Source organism: Lagenorhynchus albirostris, chromosome 8 (genome assembly GCF_949774975.1).
Source record: "Lagenorhynchus albirostris chromosome 8, mLagAlb1.1, whole genome shotgun sequence".
Classification (NCBI taxonomy): Eukaryota; Metazoa; Chordata; class Mammalia; order Artiodactyla; family Delphinidae; genus Lagenorhynchus; species Lagenorhynchus albirostris.
The window spans coordinates 23,650,227-23,673,684 of NC_083102.1; the positions used below are offsets into that span (position 1 = coordinate 23,650,227).

General features: G+C 50.7%; 2 protein-coding genes across 2 annotated transcripts in view; one reads left to right on the plus strand and one right to left on the minus strand.

The window, feature by feature from the left end:
* The window catches only part of SND1 (staphylococcal nuclease and tudor domain containing 1), a 417,876-nt gene that overhangs the window by 43,800 nt on the left and 350,618 nt on the right, over window positions 1-23,458 (minus strand). The gene's annotated exons all lie outside the window — the stretch shown is intronic.
* On the plus strand, window positions 15,033-19,249 carry LRRC4 (leucine rich repeat containing 4). The gene has a single exon (XM_060156763.1). The coding sequence runs from the start codon at window positions 15,873-15,875 to the stop codon at window positions 17,829-17,831; it is 1,959 nt and encodes a 652-aa protein (XP_060012746.1). The 5' UTR covers window positions 15,033-15,872; the 3' UTR covers window positions 17,832-19,249.

The window sequence follows — 23,458 nt, forward strand, 5'->3', positions numbered from 1 at the left end:
CCCATCCGAATTCATGGACCCTATGAAACCCTGGTCTCACTCAGTCCATCACTGGGGAGCAGAGTTCTCTTTCCTGGTGGCACATCACAGTTTAGTAGTGTCATCCAAATCTGGACAGTGAGATATAGAGGAAGTCAGGTGAGAGGCATGTGGGGAAGGATTTCTTTGCTTTTAAGAAGAGATGCAGAAACACACTGCTTCTCCTGCCTGTGGAGATCGGTGTGTGGGCATGCAACGCCTGGTGCTATGGCAACCATCCTGCAGCCAAGAAAGAACTGTGGTCACGCTGAGGGAATGGTTCAAACACAGAAGAGGAAAAAAACTAAGGTACCTGATTCTGACCTGGGGCCTCATCTCAGTTAAACTAACCCACCCTGGAGCTGCCTTACTTTGGGACTGACTTTCTATGAGAGGTCAGTCTCTTGCATAGATGGTCTATTGCAGCACGAAGCACCTATAGCCTACAGTGACCCATGAGCCTTTTCCATAGTTACCTGTGTCTTTTTTAACCTCCACAACAAAACTAGGTGGCCGCATACCCTAATGTTTCTGAGTCACAGGAGTTGCTCTGTGTCCTAAGCCCATCTGTCATTTTTTTCCAGCTTCTCAGGGTCCTCAATGTACAACTGAAGAGTTGCTGTCTAATGAGAACTGACAAGATGGAGGGCAGAGGGATGGCTGATGCCAGGAGAGCTCTTAGCAAAGGCTGCCACCCACAGCATCGGCTCAGGGTTCTATTCTGGTGCAACAACTGGGGTGGGTAGGGGGAGGAGTCAGGGTTCATGAAAAGTTGGTCTAGGAAAGAGGGCACAGGTGGAGCAGAGTCATGAAATCAAGAGGTAGAAAGTCTAGGTTCCCAGATTCTTAACTGGTTTCGATTCAAATATCAGGACTGATACCATGCCAGTTCTTTAAACGAGATCCTTTTTCTTTTTTCCCTCATCGGTCCATCTCTGCCTGTAGCTTCTATTCTGTCGATGTACAAATCTCTCAATTCATAGCCACAAATCTGATAGAAAGCTTGGAGAAGACATCAGACAGACTGTATAATCTCTGCTAATCCTGTAATCAGAAGCTAAACCCAGGACACAAGTGCATTTGCAAAGTAAGGACTTTAGAAACTCAAATGGCATTAGCAGGCCAGAGAGACCAATGTAGACAATGACTGAATGAGACTCATCAATCCAGAAACAGATTCATTCCTTCCATTCCATGTGAGTTATGTGGGAAAAAAAAAAAAAAAACGAATGGGAAAAGGCTATTACACCTGAGGATGAGAGCAAGGCCATCCCTAGTCCCTTCTCGAAGGATCTCTTAAATTATAAGTTTGGGAGTAGCAGTGAGAGGAGGAATAACAGATGGGAGAGGTTAGGAGCAAGGGAAGACCAGCACATTCCTTATTCTAAACCCCGTTTTATTATCTTCTCTGGGAGAAAAACAACGAATGATTCCAGCAAGGCGAGAACAAGGAAGGCTTTTAAAAATAAGCATGTTGTACATGCACAGGGCCCATGCAGAACATTCCTTGGTAACCAGCTTTCAAGTCACTGGTTTCAGAATTTCTGTTCACACCTGACCTGCTCCAGGGGACAAAGGTCTCTGTGAAACAGGTAGGGCTATATTTGCCTCCAAAGCCTGTTTTGTCAGGAGCCTGCCTGCCTGTCCCTTTGTGGATGGGGTCTGAAAAAATCTTCCTGCACTTCGCCTCAGGGCTGCAAAGCTCCTTGACGGTGCTGCATGGAGAAGTGATTAACACACCAACCAAAAGTGCCACAGGCCCAAGAGAGGCAGAGGGGCACTGGAGATGGAGTGGGCCTGGGAGACACTTTCCTTCAGCCGAATGGAAATAGTTCCTTGGTTTTCTTCTCCACGAACCCCGATGTGACGGCACTGAGTCTGTGGGTGGGTCGCTGTGTGGGACCACATCCCTATTCCTTTTGGGGGACCAAACGTTCCTCAGGAGAAGCTGAGTTTGGGCCAGTGCAGGAGACCCTACTCTGCTAGCTTTGGCCCCTGACACAGCCTCTCTCAGGCCCACCGTCCTTCCTAGAGGAAGGTTACACTGTGGTCGGGTTACGCTGTCCTATTTAATGGGCACCCTATAAAAGTGCTGCAATGTTTAGTACATCATTTTGGTGGACTAAATATGGGGAACCGTATTTTTTTGATATTTTGTCCAGAGAGTTGGATATCAGGCCCTTGATCAATATCTTAAAAATGAGACAAAAGTGGGGGGGTTATCCCTGGCAAAGGTGAAACCAGAATGAGAAACCCGGTAGCACTGAAATACGAGGGGACAGGCTCACCTCTGAGACGGACCACGTGATGGGACAAAATTCAGTCAACCTCTCGGCTTCTCTCACAACAAATGCAGCCTAACACAGAGATGCCAGACCCCTACCCCATGCTTCCCAGCGCTATTGCCCTCCAGGCTCACACATGAGTCTTTAGGAAAATCCTTCAACACCTGCTTAATTCTTCTCCTTCCTAGAAAACAGTATTTAACAAGAATGGTCTTATTCACCTAAGCAAGCAAGTCGAGGTTATGTGTTCAGAAAGCTCGTTAATAACAAATAACACTCTTAAAGAGATAGACGCAGACTGAGACCGGAGCTGGCAGGAAGCCCACCCCTAAGCTGCGCTGAGAATGGGCAGGGCTGTCGACGGTGGTGCTGGAGGCCAGAGGCAGGCCTGGTCTCTGATCAGGGCGGGAGCCCCTCTTAGTCTCAGTTTGATAAAGACATTTACCCTGCAGCTCTCAGGTGTGCAGGAGCAGAAGGTCTGTCGCTGTTCAGACAACGGGAGCAAAAGACTGCTTTAATTGGTTAGGAAGTCAAAAGGCTCAGGCCAACACAGGGTCCTGCTGACCGAAAGAGAGATGCAGCAGCCCCCCCGGAGTGCTGGACACAGGCTCCATCTTTCTCTGGAGGTTTCCACTAGAAGGAAGAATGAGAATGCCCTCAGTCTGTTGGTCAGTTGGTCTTTTCATATTCATCTCTCTCTCTTTCACTTACTGTCTCGTGGGCACACATGGCCTTGAACAGACCCCACGGACTGGCATTTGGAGGCAGACTGTCAGATGCCAGGGCAGGAAGGACAGAGCTGAAGTCGCTCTGTGTGCCTGGGATCCCAAGATGGTCTCCCCTTCGGGAGTGAACCCCAAGGGCTCGGGGCCAGCTCCAAAGCACCACCGAGTTGCTGGGCCAGCGAGGCCAGCTTGGGGGGAGGGAGGGCGTCCAGCCCAGAGACTGCTCACTTACACAAAGAATCCTTTCAGAGTTATTGGCTGGCAAGGCCCCTCTCAGACTTTTTTTTTTCTTTAGGGCTTGTGCACTGAATACAAATCAAGCAGCCTCGCTGGGCTGTCACACAAACTGGCCCCCGTCACCAAGAAAGTGACACAGAACAAGGGCTCCTCTAGCCAGGCTGTCAGTGTCCAGGCGTCACGGTAGCAGACTCCCAGACCCCTAACTGGGGGCCCCACGAAAGTGGGGCTCCAGCACCCCTTATCAGCAGCAGAGCCATTTCAGTCTGGCGTCCATCAGAGGAACACTTCCAGGTAGACCAACACGACAGGTTCCCGAGCATGCCGCCTAGCATTCCTGGCTGGTAGTGAGGAAAAACTGAAAAGGCAGGGATTCATGGCCAGGGGCAGTGTTCTGGGGTAAAGGAGAATGAGATCGTCGTGTTACCCTTGTGTAAAAACAACCAAATCTACCTATCCGCTCTGGCCAAATTCCAAACTGCATGTGAGAGAGACAGTAAGTGAAAGAGACAGAGAGAACAGGAATATGACAGCCTGACGAACCAACCAGCTGGGGAATTCTAATTCTTCTCTCTACAACTGCTAGAGGAGCTGAGGGTCCTAGCTCCCTTATTTCACATTTACCCACCCCAAACTCCTCTAGGTATAAAGGTGATTCCCACTGGAAGCATGTGCAGATAGAACTGCATCTAAAACCATGGATCAAGGGCAGGCTGGAGGCTGGGGAGATCTCACACCTGAAGAGGCGCACGTAATGCAAAAGGAACGCAGCACCCAGGAAGCTAGGTGTCAGCCAACCCACCCATCGGTCGTTTGATGACTCATGGAGAAGCCAGTGGTGTGAGCTCCAGGCTAGGCTCCTGTTGTCCCCAGTGCTGCACACCCCTCCACTTCTAAGGGTAAGAGCCTGGCCTTTGGCTCAAGGATGGGGTGGGCTGAGGATGGTCACAACAAGCAACTAAGAGACAAAATTCAAGCCCACATTTTCATTAGGGGTCCTCCAAGTCTCCCTCAGAAACTCCTTAGATCAGACAAGTGAACCCACCTTATCAGGCCAGTACTGGATGATGAACTGAGGCCATACCAACTGGAAGTAAGAAAACCCGAGCTATAGCTGAAACTGGCACGTAAAATTGAAAACAATGAACAAGTTGTGTGAGGCAGCTTGACGGCCACAGATGCTGATCCACAGAGACTGAACAACAGATCAAGAAGCCTGGGAAAGGGAAGGCAGTGCCTACATGGCACTGCTGTACAGGCCATGGAACAGCTACAAGAAGAAACGGCAGCAAAGGGCACAACAGGTTTCAAGCCAAATTGAACAGATTAAAAACACAGAAAAAGTTCCAAGCTGAGTATGTTTCTTAAATTCAGTCAGAAATGCCCTAGGGTAAGTATAGAAAGTGTGTTCCCATCTTGTTCACTCTCTCTAAACTATAAGGTCTTCTCTGAAGCAGTGACCTGCTCCATAAGGGGGTCCTAGAATATTCCCAGGAGAATAGCCCTAAGCCATGTGACTATTTTTTTAAAAAAATTATTTAATTTATTTATTTTTGGCTGCATTGGGTCTTCGTTGCTGCGCGCAGGCTTTCTCCAGTTGGGGCGAGCAGGGGCTACTCTTCGTTGCGGTGCATGGGTTTCTCATTGCGGTGGCTTCTCTCGTTGCGGAGCATGGACCCTAGGTGCATGGGCTCCAGTAGTTGCAGCACGCAGGCTCCACAGTTGCCGCATGGGGGCCCTAGAGTGCGCGGGCTTCAGTAGTTGTGGCGCATGGGCTCAGTAGTTGCGGATCGCGGGCTCTAGAGCACAGGCTCAGTAGTCGTGGCACACAGGCTTAGTTGCCCCGCGGCATGTGGGATCTTCCCGGACCAGGGTTCGAACCCGTGTCCCCTGCACTGGCGGGCGGATTCTTAACCACTGTGCCACCAGGGAAGCCCCATGCGACTATTTTTTTTTTAAACAAAATCTGTGATATATCCATGGTCAAGGAAAGTGGAGTCACAACAGGAAGAATCACCTTCCCTCATGGGAAAAGGGAAAGAAAGCCAATAGCAAAGCTGTGGAAGGACCCAGGTGGCCAGGCTCCCAGTCAGACTCTCCAAACAGCTGTTTGCTTTAATCTCCCCCCCTGAGTGTTTTAAATTAAGAGTCTGTTGATGGAACTGTTTGTTCTTCAGTCATGCAAAATTTAGGAACTGCAGCTAATAGAGATAAGGACCCTGGACAGAAGCTCTGGGATCCTCTCACTGCCCAGCCAGGTGCCCACCGACTGCACTAGAGCTCCAGCACTCAGTGGGATAATTATTGCTGCCTTTAAATTTACCCAGCTCTCCATAAAGCGAGGTAATGAGGCGCCCTTTACTACTGCTAGTGGTGATTGTCCTAACGTTCTTTAATTAGCGTTGGCATAGCCACTTTCAAAGCATTTCATCTTACAGTCCTGGTGTTCCCTATTTCAGGCTCAACAGCCCTCACTCCCTTCGGAGAAAATGCACTTTAGCAAATTTGAAAATGACAGGCACATGTATCCATGAGCGCAGATAATCGTATTTGTGTACCTGTACTCGCTCTTCTGCTCACTCTTCACATATCCACAACTGCCAAGAACCCGTGAGCCTTGATGATACCTCCATAAAACTCTTGCTCATAAATCTGTCAGCAAGGGGTTAGGAATTTAAAAACTGAGGACTGGCGAAACCTTATGATCACTAGGATCCTCCTTAAATTTCCCAGTATTTAAAAAAAAAAAAGCTGATTTTTTTTTTTTTTTTTTAATTACAAGGTTCGGGGTCTTTTTTTTTTTTGGTTGCACCAGGTCTTAGTTGAGGCAGGCGGGCTCCTTAGTTGCGGCACATGGGCTCCTTAGTTGTGGCATGTGCATTCTTAGTAGCGGCATGCGTGTGGGATCTAGTTCCCTGACCAGTGATCGAACCTGGGCCCTCTACACTGGGAGCACAGAGTCTTATCCACTGCGCCACCAGGGAAGTCCCAAAAGCTGGTCATTTTTCACCTATCTTTTCAAAGGTTTATGGAGTAGGGCTAGGGCTACTGATACACCATTAGAGAGGCCTGAACTCCTATTCATTTGGGTCAAAGAATAGTCCTCTTTCCTCTGAAATAATCAATTCACCACTATGATCTAGGTGTTGGGCACAAGATGGGAAGGGCCTCTGCCTTCATGGGGTGTGCAAGTAAACGAGCATTTCAGATGATGGTAAATCAAATAAGAAAATAAAACCCAGGGATGTGACTATGATTGGTGGGGCTACTAAAGTAGACTAAAGGACAGGGTAGTCATGGAAAGTCCCAGGAGACCTGCTCAAGAAGGAGCCAACCACCTGAAGATGTGGGGGAAGAACACTCCAGACAGAGGAGAGAGCAGAGGCCCTAATGGGGAGAACCAGCTTAGAGTATTCCAAAAGAAGAAGAGCAGCATAGCTGAAGGGTAGGGGGTAAGCAGGAAGATGATAAAACACGAAGGCATAGGAGCAGGCAAGGCATGACAACTTAGGGCCTGTGGTCCATGGTACACCATTTGGTCGTTATTTGAATTATGAGGGGAAGAACACTGGAGTGTTCTAAGCAAATCAATAACATGATCTGTCATAGTGTCACAAAGATGGCTTTGGTGGCTGTGGAGAACAGATTTAGAGGGAATCCTTTAATTTCTAGTTTTGAGTAAATGTTCTGTGATATAAGATGTTAACATAATAGTAAGCTGGGTGAAGACCATATCCTATAGTCTGAGTATGTTCAACCTGTCTCTGAGTCTAAAATTATCTCAAAACTAACTGTTAAAAACAGTGAGAAACACCTTATATCTCAAATGAAGAACGAAAGGTCTAAATTAGGTGCAATACCAAGAGCAGAGAGGGAAAAATAAAAGAAAAAAAAGGATTCTATCAGTAATTGACTTTGGATACAAATATTTCCCTTCTATACTAGTTTCCTTATTTTAAAAACTGAGGACTGGCGAAACCTTATGACCACTAGGATCCTCCTTAAATTTCCCCGTATTTTTTTTTTAAAAAAAAGCTGATCTTTTTTTTTTAATTACAAGGTTCTGGGTATTCTTTTTTTTTTAATTTTATTTATTTTTTATTTGGTTGCACCAGGTCTGTTACTTATTAGAAAGTAACAGCTGCTGCTACTACTATTACTATCAGCTAAGACTGACTGATTTTCCTTACTTGCTTCTAGTCCAATAATACCACAAAATAAATAGTTATTAATCCCACTTTACACATGAAGAATCTGAAGCTTAAAGAAGCAACTTATATGCACAGCATATATTATACACAGTAGGCAAGAGAGAACCATGATTTGAACCCAGGTTTCTCTGATTCCAGAATATTTTCATAACCTCCACTATGGTATAATGCCCACTAACATGTATGTATGAATGCATGCATACATGCATTCACTCATTCTTTCTCTCTCTCCCTCCCTCTTTCATGTAGGACTCAGTTTGGGGGAAAAAAGTGTTTGGGCTTTCACCAACCAAAACATGAATAAATTTATAAAACCATTGTGTATGTGTGTGTACCTGCAGGCATGGACTCCGGGTTAAGGATCAAATTTGTGCTGGAGATACTCGAAAAGCCATTTACTCATAACTCTCACTCCCACATCTGCCTTTGTATCTGCTGGGCTCTGATCTTTAGGGCTTTCTTAATCTCCAATGAGTGGGAAGCTCAACATTTCTGTGACTTAGTTACAGGTGAGCCAAATTTTGTAGCAATGCCAAGACGTACCTCTAATATTACTGGTAAATGCTTAGATGTTCCAAGATCTTTGGGATAAAATCAAGAGGCCATGTAAAGAATGAGAAAATTATCAAGAAAAGGAATCAAGGCAGATTTCTTGAGCTTCTCTGGTCCACACGTCCCCTTCCCTCGGCTCACGTGATGTTTCCTAACTGTCGCACTGACTGAGGGAACCCTCTCTCCCTTTCCAGCGGGAAGACCCAATGGCCATACCGCTGACACCTGGTTCCTCTCCTCTGCCCCTCACAAGCACAGGTACACAGAGGATGTACCTGCTAGAGGTAAGAGGGAGGGTATATCTTAAGTGGCACATCGCAGCATCACAGTGGTTTAACATTTGAATGCTGAATAGATTTGAGCTCTGTCACTGCAGTGAGCTGAATGAGCCCCAGACAGATAATGCCCACACCCCCACCCCCAAACCTGTAAATGTTACCCTATTTGGAAAAAGGGTCTTTGCAGATGCAACCAAGGATCTTGCAATGACATCACCCTTGATTGACCAGGTGGGCCCTAAATCCAATGGCAAGTGTCCTTTATAAGTCAAAGAGGAGACAGACAGAAAAGGAGGAGTCAACATGACGAAGGAGATTGACGTGATGCAGCCACAAATCAAGGAATGGGACAGTCACCAGGAGCTGGAATAGGCAAAAAAGGCCAGGCACAAAGTCTCCCCTAGGGCCCCTGGAGGGAGGATGGTCCTACCAGATTTTGCACTTTTCGCCTCCAGAACTGCGAGAGAATAAATTTCTGATTTTTTTTTTTTTTTTTTTTTTGGTACACGGGCCTCTCACCGCTGTGGCCTTTCCCATTGCGGAGCACAGGCTCTGGACGCGCAGGCTCAGCGGCCATGGCTCACGGGCCCAGCCGCTCCGCGGCACGTGGGATCCCCCCGGACCAGGGCACGAACCCACATCCCCTGCATCGGCAGGCGGACTCCCAACCACTGCACCACCAGGGGAGCCCTAATTTCTGATGTTTTAAACCACCAAATATGTGGTAATTTGTTATGACAGCCTTAGGAAACTGATATAGTCACTTACTAGTTCTGTGATCCTGACAAAGCGTCTTAAATTCATCTGCAAAATGGGGAATCTAATGGCACCCACCTCACAGAGCTGTTGTGATGATTAATATGGGTACCGATCAATGCCCCAGGAAATGTTGCTCTTAACATCATTACTGTTACTGCTACACAAAGGCAGTTAAAGGGAAGGATAAACCACAGGGCCTGTACTGGGCTAGTGCACCTGAAGAGTACATTTCCAAGGCTTTTGGCTGGACCTCTCTGGGCTGTTTGACCATAAAGACAATTGTGGCTAGAATGGGCACCAACTGTCTATTCCAAAAGAGGCGGCAGTTGGGGCCTTGGGAGGTTTCTCCCTTCACTCAGGCCTGGCAGCCCGAAAAGAAACGGTTAAGCCCCAGGAAACCAGCCTCAGAGAAGAGGATGAGGCCCTTCCATTCTATAGCCCTTTGTCATTCTTATTAAGCATCTTTTCTTTTCTGAGGTTTTCTACAAATTGCTCTGGATGGGACCCAGAGGGAGAGTGCTTTTCTGTCCACTTCCTTCCGACTTCCTTAGAGAGCAGAGTTCTTAGGGGAAAAGGACAGTGGATTTGGAGGCACTAGGAAGAGTGAGTAAGTCTAGAACAGCTGTGTCGCCTTGAATGATCAGGCTCAAGGAATAAAATCCATTCCCTTTATGACTGTGGGTAGTAATGGCATAGTCACAGGCTCACTTCAGGACCACAGGCAAGAAAAATAACCTTATTTTTTTGCAATGGTGACTTTATCCACTAAACAGAAACCTCATGACCAGTTGACCCTGGAAGAGTATCTGTACATGTGGGTGGAAGTGAGTGAGAGATGCAAATACACACACACACACACACACACACACACACACACACACACACACACACACAATGTGTTCATTGCCTTAGGTAGGAGAAGGTGACTTTTTCCATATAGACCATTTCTTATGTTTTGTCACTACTAATTCACCAACCAACTGATGTCTCTCCCTTTGTGGAGGTCAATTTCCATACTATTTTTCTTTTTCTTTCCTCCTATTTTCCAAATCGCTTTTCCTCCCTTGCTCTTGTTCTTTTCTTAGTTAAAACGGCAGTGTAAACAGTATAAAAACAGATAAGGTACTTGAGTAGGGTTTGGCAGCCGAAAAATATTGCAAATAGGAACTAGAGTTTCAGGGGGTACATATGTGATCTTCCTGCCACGGATGGACCCACCTTGAGGGGGCCAAAAGCCTACTGGAGGCAAGGTAGCACCCTGCTCACTCCTGGCAAACCCTGCGAAGCATTATGGACATCTAGTGGCTGCTGAGGGTAATGCCTCAGCGATGCATGTCAGGCTGAGGAATGGTCTACCATGGGCTTTACCAGGCGCCCAGTTATGCTGGGTCCCCTTAGCCAGTCCCCTGGACGACCATTTCTTCTCAAAAGAAATTGTTTAACACTTTCTTTTATGGGGGGGCCACGCTGCGCAGCTTGCAGGATCTTAGCTCCCCGACCAGGGATTGAACCCGGGACCTCGGCAGTGAGAGCACAGGGCCCTCACCACTGGACCAACAGGGAATTCCCTCCACTTCTTATTAGGGGTCCAAAGTCACTCTGAATGGCTCTATCAAAGACCCATCGTTAACCCAGCCCAGCAAGGTATAATGATAGCACCTGCATACAACAGCACAGAAGGCAGGCATTTGGAAATATCTTCAAGCCCCAGGTTTAAATGCCAATTAGCCACATACTGTCGTCTTGACTGAGGGGCTGAGCTCAGAAGGGACAGAGACTCTGATGTTAATTAGTAGTGTGGCTCTAGGTAAGTCACTATGCCTCTCTGAACTTCATTAACGACATCTGTAAAATGAGAGGTTAAGTCCAGATGATCTCCAAGGTCCCTTTTAGCTTTAGCACTCTGTGATCTGCAGGCCTTTTTCGTAGCTGAGAAAACAGTCTGCTCTGCTCTGGCACTGTGGATTTCTCGATTCAACTGAAGGAATCATTCGCTTCTCAACTTTGTGGTGCGTTACCAAGACTTGACTACAACCCCAAAGGATCAATCTTCTTCACAAAGCTTTACATCTGAGGAGGGGTGGGAATCGTGGACGATGAGAGCTGGAAGGAACTTTCTAGTCCATTCCCTTAATTTTAGAAATGAAGAAACCAAGGTTTAGAGCCGTCTTAATTTAAGCTTTGTCACATGTCTAATCAGTGGCAGAAAAGGGACTAGAACTCAGGCATCCCAGTCTTAGTGCAGGTAACAAGCGGCTGACACAGCCTTGCCGGATCACTGGCTGGCTTCTTCAACTCTGCTTTATCGCAGCAGTCTCTCTGTGGGAAACCACAAGTGAAAACACTCTCAACCCGGGGTTTTCTCCTTTTCTCCTCTCCAAGTTTAAGCCCTTCCTCTTCTTTTTATTCCCTGGTGGCACCACTCCAAATCAAGGACGCAGTCAGAAGCAGGGGCTGTGAGGAGCAACAGACAGATGGCTAGACGACACTCGAGCGACAGGATTAGAGGCTTCAGTGCCACTTCCAGTTCAAAAGGGCTGTGTGTGCTGCCATGGTCCCACAGCCTCCTTGGTCCAGTTGATGGTTTCTATGATGCTCCCTTAGCCTAGCTGGCCTACAGAGGGCAAAGTACCCCTATCTAGAACTCCATGAGCTGCACGAAGCTTGGGTGATATCACTCACAAATATTTACCACGAGACCACCCCATTACTAAGTACCGGTTTGATCCTACCCTTCCATCCACCTACACAACATTTGCTGGGCCTGGAGCTGAACAGATGGGTTCTGAGTTTGCCCACACCAGCCAGGCAGGCCCCGCTTCTGCCTGAGGGGGGAGGGGCAGCCATATACCAGGGCCCCATCCAGACCCTGGCCGGGGTCCCTCTGGAACCCTACCAGCTCAATGCCAGCTGTGGCAAGGAGAGAACTTCTCAACAGCGGGTGTTCAATTCTCCTCCACAGATACCTGTCAGGCTAGACTCACACCTGGGTATAAATGGGTGTGTCCTGCTTGAAGCTGATGGTGTGCAAATGGGGCTTAGTCAAGAAGGGAAAAAGAGCCCAGATGGAACTCAACCTCCATTTCTCTCTTTGATTAGTAATTGTGAGTCAAACGAGTTAAATAAAGGATCTATTTTCTCAGCCCCTCCTCTCCCACGTTTCATTCTAGTATATTCCATATACCCTTCCCTGAAATGTTTTATGCAGGCTGTCCCCCCACCTTGTCTCCGCCATTTACTCTATGCAGAGTGAACATACTGGACATCTTTGTGGCAGCGATGAAAACACTGGACTCAGGGTTTGAAGACTGGATTGAGATGCTGCCTCTGTTGCTTTCTGGGTGTACGACCTTGAGCATGTTATTCGCCTGCCAGAGCTCAGTACCTCTATCCATAAAATGGAGACAACTATGGCAACTGTGTCACTGGGTAAAGGCAGATTAAACAAGAACAGATCTATCCACCCATCCATCCATCCATCCATCCATCCATCCATCCTTGGTATAGTGGAGAGCATACAGTAGACAAACATCCCAGTAAATGACTGTTGAAGTAAATGAATGAAACCTGAGTTCTTATTGACTGGGAGAAAACTCTGGAGAATCACTTTTACTGTCCAAGTTCCTAGACATCTGAGCTCTGCCAGGGTTCAAGGCCTGGCTCTACCGCTTACTATGTGATCTTAGGTAACATATTAACTATTAATGTTGTTATTATTTGACTGCAAATACATAATAAAAAAGTTGGTAAACGACAGGGAATCCAAATTGCCTACAATGGAGCTGTTTCCATTCCCTCCGCGGACTTCAAAAATTCCCTGGCATATTTAAGGAGGTTTCAGATTACTGGGCAGCATACAATATTGAGATAAGGGTGTGGCAGAATCCAGAGAGCTAAGAGATCCAGGCCAGGACCTCCTCCTCTTAAGCAACAGCCCACGTGCAGGTAGGTGATGGGCAAGCAAGCTTGCCAAGGCAGAGGTGGGTGGGCACAAGGAAAGGAGCCTGGAGGTAGCCCTTGAAAAGAAGCAACACTAAACCAGTGCCATATTCTGCCAGCTGGCTTCCCAGGGCTTAGCCACAGTTGGCCTCCGCCGCACCAGGCAGAGAAAGAGGAGTCATTTTCCCCGGTGGGAAAACTCTGAACAAGTCCTGTTCTCGTTCCTACACTGGTCCATCAAACGCCCCGGGGTCGCCTCTCACCGGAAGTAGGGGCAGGACTCTACGCAGTTCTTCCCAGGGACTCCCAGAAACAAAGAAGAGCTGGTGGAGCTCATGGGGCAGAAGCTTTAAGACCCACTCCCTCCAATCTCTGGGCGCACGGAGGGGAAAGGGCGCGGGGCTACGAAGAGTGAGAAGCCGCGGCTCCGGCTGCTTAATGAACGGGTTGTGCCCTGGCTGCTGGGAGTTCACCTCAATCCTTCCAGCTGGTTGGCGCGCTGTCCCAGGTTGTTACTCCCCTAGCTCCCCGCACTTGGTCTTTCCTTCCACGGTTTGCCTCACCCGCAACCCTCATTAAGAAAATTATCAGTGAAAGCCCTAGTTAAAGCCGACGACGGGTGAGGAAATTTGCGAGGGAAGGGGCAGGACGAACAGACACATGTGCAGCAGCGCCCTGGCCGCCCCCGCGTCCCCCAGTGCAGCTCAGAACTCCGAGCGTGCAGCCCGGGCCGAGCGGCCGGTCGCCCCGTCCGCAGTCGCCGGGGGTGAGGATGACGCGGTCCGGGCGGGAGGCCCGCCAACTGCAGCAGCCCCGCCGAGGGCCGCCGCGCCTCCGGCTCCCCAGGCCCTGAGCCCAGCGCACCCAGAGCCCGAGGGTGCCCGGTGCCCGGTGCGGGGCGGGGGCGGGGGCCGGCGCGATCCCTCCGCAGCAGCAGCCCCGCGCCGCTCCAGCCTATCAGCGGCCACCCGGCGGCTCCCTGCGATCGGACCAAAATAGCTGCGCACGCCTGCGACTTGCGCGCGGCCCCCCACTTGACGCTCACTCCTGTTCCCTCGCCCGGCCCGCTCCCAGCGTCTAGAGGGGGCGGGGAGGAAGCGGCCGGGGAGGGGGGTGGGGCTGGGGGAGAGAGGAAGGAAGAAGGAAGGAAGGAAGGAAAGGAGGAAGGGAGGGAGGAAGGGAGGGAGGAAGGGAGGGAGGGAGGAAGTCGCACGGAGGCGCACAGCTCGGGGCTGCGCGGCGCGGGCCGGCGCGGCGCTGGAAGGCGCCGGCGTTAACCCCTCGAGGGCAGGCAGCGGAGGGGGAGCGGTGTTAATACATAAGAGCACTGCATCACGCTAATCTTCTCTCCTCAGAACAGTATGCGTCAGCAGTACATTCACGTTCTGACTGAAGGACAAAAGGATGAGAGAGCAGTCTGCGTGGCTGCTGCCTGCAACACCGCGAGCCTGGCGCGAGGAGGAGACGGTGGGCGCCGTGCACAGGGGCCCCGCTGCTGCTGCTGCTGCTGCCGCCGCCGCCGCCGCTGCTAGCGAGTGGGGACCATGTTCCCGGGCTCCGGAGCGTTCCCCGCAGCCGCGACCCCCGCTGCTCACGCCGCCGCCGCCACCGCCGGGGCCGCTGCAGCAGTCCGCGGGCAGCGCAGCCGCTGAAGGCGCCGGGGGCCGGAGCCCTGAACTCGCTCCCTCTGCACAAAGCCAGATCCGGCGGCACGCCGGCGGCCCGGCTGCGGCGGGCGATTCCGCGCCTCCGGGGGCTGCAGCCGCCCCCGGACTCCCCGAAGGGGCCTGCGGCGCGGGGCGACCCGGCCGTCGCGCGCTCCTCTGGCCGGCAGACCAGGTCCCGGCGCTGCCTCCACGCCGCTGCCCCTCGGGGGGCTGGACGGATTACTGCTCCTCGCACCAGCAGCCGGCGGACTGGGAAACTGAGCCCAGTTTTTGTCTTTTTAACCCTTAAGAGAAGAGACGAGGAGAGAAGGGGGTGTGTGTCGGAGGGCGGGCGGGGGGGGGGGGCGAAAGACCGGCGAACACCTCCTCTTAACTCTCGCAGCACCGCGAGCGAACGACTGCATCAGCTGCCTCGGGCCGGGAGCGGCCGACACAAGGAGAGGGGCCAGCGCGGCGGCAGCTTCGGCAGCGAGCGCGGCCTGGGAGGCTGCGGGGCGCCCCCTCACTCCCCGCCGGGTGGCAGCCCCGGAGCGGGCGGGGGGCGCCGGAGGCACACTCCGGCGATGAAGCGGCTTCCTCCTCGGCTGGTGCGAGCCGGGGCCAGGGTCCAAGGACAAAGCCGGGAAGCGCTGGTGGCGCCCCGCCTCGGGCTGAGGGGGGGGCATGCACCTGCATAGCCCGCCGGGCTTCGGCTCTCCCGGCGCGCCTCAACTCCGCGGCTCCGCTAGCCGGCTCCGGATTTACTAGAAGCCATTTTGTCTCCCCCACCCCTCCCCTCCCCTCTGCCCTCCCCGCCCCCTTTACTTCCCCCTTTTGTTAATTAAAACTAAGAAGTGAGAATGGGAACGAGGTGGCCAGCTCCGGCGGCGAACGCTTAAGGACACCGCGCCAGTTCTTCCCTCCCTTCCTTCCTTCCGAGGTAGGTGAGAGCGAATGACTGGGTGGGGATGGTCGCAAAGGGGGAGAGAAAGTCCCAGCTTTCCGAGGGCTGGCCTCGAGGGGGGGCTGGTAGACGAGGGGCCACTCTTAGTTTGGCATGATTATTTTTCCGGCCGATCTGCTCCGTCTCTCTAATCGCCCCCTCCCCACCTCCTTCTCCAGATGGAAAGAGGAGCTCCTAGCTCACTTAAGCCGGGGTAGGGCTGGTTCTCCTTTCCGAGCCAAAATCCCAGGCGGTGGTGAATTATGAACGTGCCACACCATGAAGCTCTTGTGGCAGGTAACTGTGCACCACACCTGGAATGCCGTCCTGCTCCCCGTCGTCTACCTCACGGCGCAAGTGTGGATTCTGTGTGCAGCCATCGCTGCTGCCGCCTCCGCCGGGCCCCAGAACTGCCCGTCTGTCTGCTCGTGCAGTAACCAGTTCAGCAAGGTGGTGTGCACCCGCCGGGGCCTCTCCGAGGTCCCTCAGGGTATTCCTTCCAACACCCGGTACCTCAACCTCATGGAAAACAACATCCAGATGATCCAGGCTGACACCTTCCGCCACCTCCACCACCTGGAGGTCCTGCAGCTGGGCAGGAACTCCATCCGGCAGATCGAGGTGGGGGCCTTCAACGGCCTGGCCAGCCTCAACACCCTGGAGCTGTTTGACAACTGGCTGACAGTCATCCCGAGCGGGGCCTTCGAATACCTGTCCAAGCTGCGGGAGCTCTGGCTGCGCAACAACCCCATAGAAAGCATCCCCTCTTACGCCTTCAACCGGGTGCCCTCCCTCATGCGCCTGGACTTGGGGGAGCTCAAGAAGCTAGAGTACATCTCGGAGGGGGCTTTTGAGGGACTGTTCAACCTCAAGTACCTGAACTTGGGCATGTGCAACATTAAAGATATGCCCAACCTCACCCCCCTGGTGGGGCTGGAGGAGCTGGAGATGTCAGGAAACCACTTCCCTGAGATCAGGCCTGGCTCCTTCCATGGCCTGAGCTCCCTCAAGAAGCTGTGGGTCATGAACTCACAGGTCAGCTTGATCGAGCGGAATGCTTTTGATGGGCTGGCCTCCCTGGTGGAACTCAACTTGGCCCACAATAACCTCTCTTCTTTGCCCCATGACCTCTTCACCCCACTGAGGTACCTGGTGGAGTTGCACCTACACCACAATCCTTGGAACTGTGATTGTGACATTCTGTGGCTAGCCTGGTGGCTTCGAGAGTACATACCCACCAATTCCACCTGCTGTGGCCGCTGTCATGCTCCCTTGCACATGCGAGGCCGCTACCTGGTGGAGGTGGACCAGGCCTCCTTCCAGTGCTCTGCCCCCTTCATCATGGATGCACCTCGGGACCTCAATATCTCTGAGGGTCGGATGGCAGAACTTAAGTGTCGGACTCCCCCCATGTCCTCCGTGAAGTGGCTGCTGCCCAATGGGACAGTGCTCAGCCACGCCTCCCGCCACCCACGGATCTCTGTCCTCAACGACGGCACCTTGAACTTTTCCCATGTGCTGCTCTCAGACACTGGGGTATACACATGCATGGTGACCAACGTGGCGGGCAACTCCAATGCCTCGGCCTACCTCAACGTGAGCACGGCCGAGCTCAACACCTCCAACTACAGCTTCTTCACGACTGTCACAGTGGAGACCACTGAGATCTCGCCTGAGGATACAACACGGAAGTACAAGCCCGTTCCTACTACGTCCACTGGTTACCAGCCGGCATATACCACCTCTACCACGGTGCTCATTCAGACCACCCGTGTGCCCAAGCAGGTGGCGGTAACCGCGACGGACACCAATGATAAGATGCAGACCAGCCTGGATGAAGTCATGAAGACCACCAAGATCATCATTGGCTGCTTCGTGGCAGTGACTCTGCTAGCTGCTGCCATGTTGATTGTCTTCTATAAACTTCGCAAGCGGCACCAGCAGAGGAGTACAGTCACAGCTGCCCGGACTGTTGAGATTATCCAGGTGGATGAAGACATCCCAGCGGCGGCATCTGCAGCAGCAGCAGCAGCTCCATCCGGTGTATCAGGTGAGGGGGCAGTCGTGCTGCCCACAATTCATGACCATATTAACTACAACACCTACAAACCAGCACATGGGGCCCACTGGACAGAAAACAGTCTGGGGAACTCTCTGCACCCCACAGTCACTACTATCTCTGAACCTTATATCATTCAGACCCATACCAAGGACAAGGTACAGGAAACTCAAATATGACTCCCCCCCCCAAACTTATAAAATGCAATAGAATGCACACACACACAAAAGACAGCAACTTTTGTACAGAGTGGGGAGAGACTTTTTCTTGTATATGCTTATATATTAAATCTATGGGCTGGTAAAAGAAACAGATTATATTAAAATTTAAAAAGAAAAATCAAAACAAAACTATTTTCTAACTTGTAAGTTCTATTTAAAGGGGGTGGGGGACCTTGGGAATGTTGTGGGATAGAAGCCACAAGTCAGTCTGCTGTGCTGCCAGGAGAGATTTCTGGTATAGGGTTGAAACTGCTAAAATAAAACAAACTAAAACACCAACCAATATCCCTAAAGAGTTAGGGTGTGGGCTGCTGAGGGGTGGAGGGTAGACTGAACTGTCATTTTTTAGAAGGTGCTTCATAGGACACAGGAATACCCATTTCTCTAGACATCTTTCTTAGGCTGAGAGCTGTCTTTGCAGATTTATCTTATTTAAACAAAGAATACAAACAAACGAAAAAGAGCACTAAGAATTTGTACTGTGCGTAAAATGTTGAGAGGCAATAATTTTTTCTTCAGAGGCCAAGGGAAAGACAGACCTGTAAAATGTAGTTTAAACAGGAAAACCACCAAAATTCAACTGAAACCTTAAGGGACCGAGTATGTGCATCCCTGTGCACAAGTCTTCTTGGTTTGTGCAGTGGGACACGGCGTGACCCGCCTGACAGAGGGCTTCGGGAAGGCGCAGAGAAGGAAGGGAGCTGGCGTAGCTGTCAGTCAAGCGCTTTCACATTGCACCAGATTCCTGCAGTTGGGCTTAACCCACTCTGTGCAAGGCATGTGTCTATTCAGGGCTTCCCAGGAGAAGGAGGTGGCCCCTGGGGGGGCAGGGGGGCGTGGTACCAAAGGGGGATGGGAAGGGAGAGCAGAGGCAGAGAGAAGGTATTCGCAGGAGGCCATAACTCAGCATTGTGCCATGTCCACCTGTTGTTCCTGGTATCTGACAAATGATTGTAGACAGTGATGCATTTGATGATTTTTTTTTTTTTAAAGGATTGGTTTAAGGTGGACAAGGGGGGAGAGGCTGGGAGTGGGAAGCTTGGGGGAGTGGAAGCTTTTCTCATGCTTGTGATTTGGTGACTATTCTAAATGCTGATTCATTAGGGATTATTACTGCTGATGTCAACTGGTTGTGGTGATGGGGAGGGGGCAGGACATGAGTAGAGAAGAAAGAGGAGAGACAAAAAGGGCACAGGCTCATTGAAAGTGATGAAGCCTTTCCTCACCAGGATGGTTCACAAAAAAGATGTGAAATCCACAGTTAAAACAAAGTGATACACACAGAATGAGTGTGGCATGGAGTCCTGTTGAATGTAGCACAATGGGGGGAAATGCTTCCCTCTCCCAGGGCTACCTCAGGAGGAGGGGGGAAGAGAAAGGGCGGGCGTGGGTGGGGAAGGCAGAGATCTCTGTTATTCTGGTCCATTTAATGATGTAACTTCTTTCATTTATTATTTTAGCTTTAAAAGGAAATAAAGGGTTCAGATTTGAAAGGGGGTGGGGTGTGGGGGGGAAATGCCACTGATTGTAACGTGAGAAAAGTGTATTTTTGTATTTTAATAAATATTGTTCAATTTTTAATTCAGTGTCCCCAAAGGGTTAAATTGAGTAAGACCCTGAACCTATAGCTTCTTATGAGCACTGACCAAATAATTTCTATTTAAAGAAAAAAAAGGGGAGGGGAGGACAATCTTCCATTTCTTTGAAGTATGGGAACACGCTAAAGCTGTCAGCCACTTTTCCTTAGCTTAAATAAAAGCACCCCGATACTAGTGCACCGTTCACAAGCTAAGTGTGTTAGTCCCTGGCTCTGTTGGGGGGTAGAACTGAATTCCCTGTGCCCTGGAAAAGCGGGGGAAATGGGTCAGCCTCAGCTCCTGGGACCCGGCCAGGAGTTAAACGCCACCTCAGCAGAAGCTGCTGGTCAGGCAGCACCAGCTCTACACGGGGACCCCGGGGGACCTGGATTTAAGAGCACTGCAATAATGTTGTTGTGCTTAAAGATCCCACAGGCGGTGTTGCTTCTGTTCTCTGGGTGCTGAATAGTCAGTCAAACGTGTCTTGGTGGTGGTGGGTATTGATCTCCTGATGTGTAGCCGAGGGACGTGGTCCAGGCAGGCTGCCTGAACTGGGACCCTGCGTCTCTTCAGCACTAGTATTTATACGAGTGCAGGGAATCGGGACTGAGTGGGTGTCATCTCCCTGGCGCTGAACACAGAGAGAGGCAGGCAGCACTTTGCAGCAGTTGGCTAAGAAAGGGCCAATTCTTAATCCTCCTCTGTGTGTTTGTGTATTTCACATACACAACATTTCTGGGTGTCGGTGTTTGTGGCAGTGTGTATGCATGGGCTCACACTTTTAGAAACTGCCATTCATGTCTCTAGGCTACAATGATATGTTCCTCCGCCCGTCCTTTAGTACCCTACCCCCAGTAAAAAGAGAAAGCTGCAGCCGAGAAAAGGGTGGGACTTGGCGAGGACCAGTTGAAAAATGCAAGAAGTCACCCCCTTTCCTAGTGCCATAAGACACAGCTCAGGCTGTTTAGAACAGCTTCCTGGGTACACATTCAGAGGCAACTGTGAAGGAAGGAGCTGCTTCAGAAATAGAGGATGTGGAGCCCGTTTCCTTACACCCCTCCTCTTTTGACAGCTATCTGGGCGGCCAGGGAACTATGCAGTAGCTGTGGAATGACAAAGGCTCTGGGGCTGAACAAAGATCTGAGGGGAGAGGGGAAGAAATGGGCCTAAAACATTCCTGGGGAAGAGTCCTATGAACAAATGCACTTGTCCTGGGGGTGGGGCATATTCAGGTCTTGGAATCTGAGGGAGAAGTGCTTTCCAGAAGGAACCTCAAAGGACGTTCCTGGGGGAGAGAGAATATGGTCCTGGGTATGAGTGTCCTTAGAGCTGCAAGGGGAGTTCCTTTCCCCACTGGGCCTACTCCCTGACCTGGGCACCGGTTCAGCATTTAGAGTGGCAACTCTCCTCTGCCGTGATGTCGGGTACACCCTCCTTTGTAGCAGACACTTGGGACAACTTTTCAGAGAGGAGTCCCACGAGCACCGAAAGTGCAGCCTTTAATGCTGGGCGGGTGACTCATCCTCGGCCTGGCCAAGCTGTAGGGTTTGTTACCTGAGAACGGAACACGGGTTGGCAGCTCTTCGGGAGGGGAGTCATAGCAACACGTTACAGGGAAAAGACTGCCGCTGATTATATGGAGTTAGAGACTTTTCATTACAGAATTTTTTAAAGGCCGTGAAAAACCATGTAGTCTAATCCCTTCACATTTTACAGTCAAGGAGACCGAGCCCCAGAGAAACTGAAAGATACAGTCCAAGGTCACACTGCTAATTAGTGGAAGAGGTGGGACTGAAACCCAGGTCTCTTGACTACCCAAACCGATGTGCTTTCTCATAAAGGCTCTTACTGGCTCTCAAGAACATCTCTCTTTCCTGGCCAATATGCAGTGAAAATGGGGCCTTCCTATAGCTATTGCTGTGTTCTCTTCTCCCTCCTCTTGGAGCTGTCCAGTCTCCTTCAGAACCAGCTCTACTGCCCTCCGGGGCCTGAGCAGAATTTGGACCACAGGGGCCCCAGAGGTGGCCCAAGGGCCACGTGTGCTGACTAAGGAGTTGGATTCTCAGGACTATACCTAACAGCTTCCTGATTCTTAGGTTCAATGGCAGGCAGAAACCACGGGATCCCACAGAGGGCAGCGGCTGCTAGGGAAAAGGTGAAGTAGACAAGGCAGGGTGCTCACAGTGGGAACGATGGACTGGCCTTCTCCCAGCCTTAGCCTTGGAAGCTTGCAGAGTAAAGGACTGACAGAGGCCTTAGAGCACCTCTCAAGGGCAACTTCTCCCCAGCGGAGTGGTTTCTGCTTATTTGGCTGAACAATGAGACTATCTGGGGAGGCGGGGGCTCTTTAACTCCTCTCCTCCATTGCATCTACCCTGGCCCCAGCTCTAAAATCATGATCTGGTCGCCACTCCCACAATTTGTTCTAGGGCCTTTTATCACTCTTTGGTGTAAAGCTGCATTCTACTATCAGTGAAGATAGAGCAGACAGGCTAGTTTCTAAGGCCTAGGGACATCCGCTCTATCATGGCTGTTAACATGTACTGTAGCTAGCAACTTTTTGGGACGGGGGGGGGGGCTGGTGGGGGGAGGGCAGCAGCCTAGTAAAGAGTCCCTTGAAGACAGTGCCTATTAATGGGGAAGAGATGCAGAGTCCATGCCGTTAATGGTGGAGATGGGTAGAGATTAAGAGAAGGCTAAGTGGGCCTTACTCAGCCCAGGCTACTACCTTAGGGGGCCAGAGCCCACAATTAAGGCTTCAACATTTTACTGCAACAAAGCAGCAAGGGCTTAAAATTAGAGAAGAAAAAGAGAGAGAACATTTATATCCAAACATATGTCTGATTTTACCTCCTCTGCTGGCACTCAGCACTCCGTGCCATCGGCTAATGCAGGCACCGTTCACGCCACTTCTAAATCCTGCCTCAGCTAAACTGCAAGGCAGCTTTTGGCTCAAAGCACCTCTCTTGGTTTCCGTCCATTCAGAAAGCACCCTTTTCCCCGGAGGGGGGAAGAATGGTTTGGGTAGTGGATTAAGGTTGTTTTCATCTTTGCTTTAAATTGAGATGAAGTAAATTGCTTCTTGGAGCAGGGATAAAGGCTTCAGGAACCTTCAGTGAAATATACGTATCTGCAAAGCAATATAGCATAGTGCTTACAAGTGTGGACTCTGAAGCCAGTCTTCCTGGGTTGAATCCCAGCTTACTAGTCATGTGACTTTGGACAAATACTCGTTTTCCTCATCTGTAAAATGGGCATAATATTGGTATCTACCTCACTACTCCGTAGTTGTTGTAGGAATTGAAATTTGACGATAAGGGGACAGACCAACTGACTAGCCCCCATCACCACCTCTATTCTTGAACCTCATCCATGTCCAAAGAGAGAACATGCCTACTGAGCTACTCTAAAGAGGAAGGATAATTAATTATCCAGAAGTCCTGGGCAGCACGACAGCACCATCTACAAGCCCAAACACTGTGGGAAAGATGGGGTGCACTTTTCTTCCCAGGAAAACACTGCCTTGTGCTCTGTTCTTTAATCTAGCTCTTTAGATGGCCCAAGGCACTGTCTTAGGCCAGGAACGGATTACCTTTTCTTATGGTGGGTCAGGAGAAAGGAAAGATGCTGCTGCTGGAGGTGCACAAGATGAGGGCTGGGACAGGAAGCACCTACTAAAAGTCCTGGTCCTTTACCAGGAGGGTGAGCTTCCCAGTGTCTCGACACCTCGCCCTGTTTCCTTATCAGGGTGCTTTGCCAAGGGAGGTGGGCCCATGGAGGCACCAGGAAGGAGAAGGGAGCACAGAGAGGGCTGCTGGGGCTTCAAAGCAGTATTGGAGGGCTTGAAGGAAAGAAAGGCAGGAAAAAGCACCATAATTTGAGCAGGTGAGAGCAGGATGGAGCTGTATGGCAGATGCACAGGCTAAGGGGCTGCAATGCAGTTAGGGAGGAGAGCCAGGGAGATTCCTCTGCCCTAGCAAGCAGGAGGCTGGCTGGACCCTGGACGGG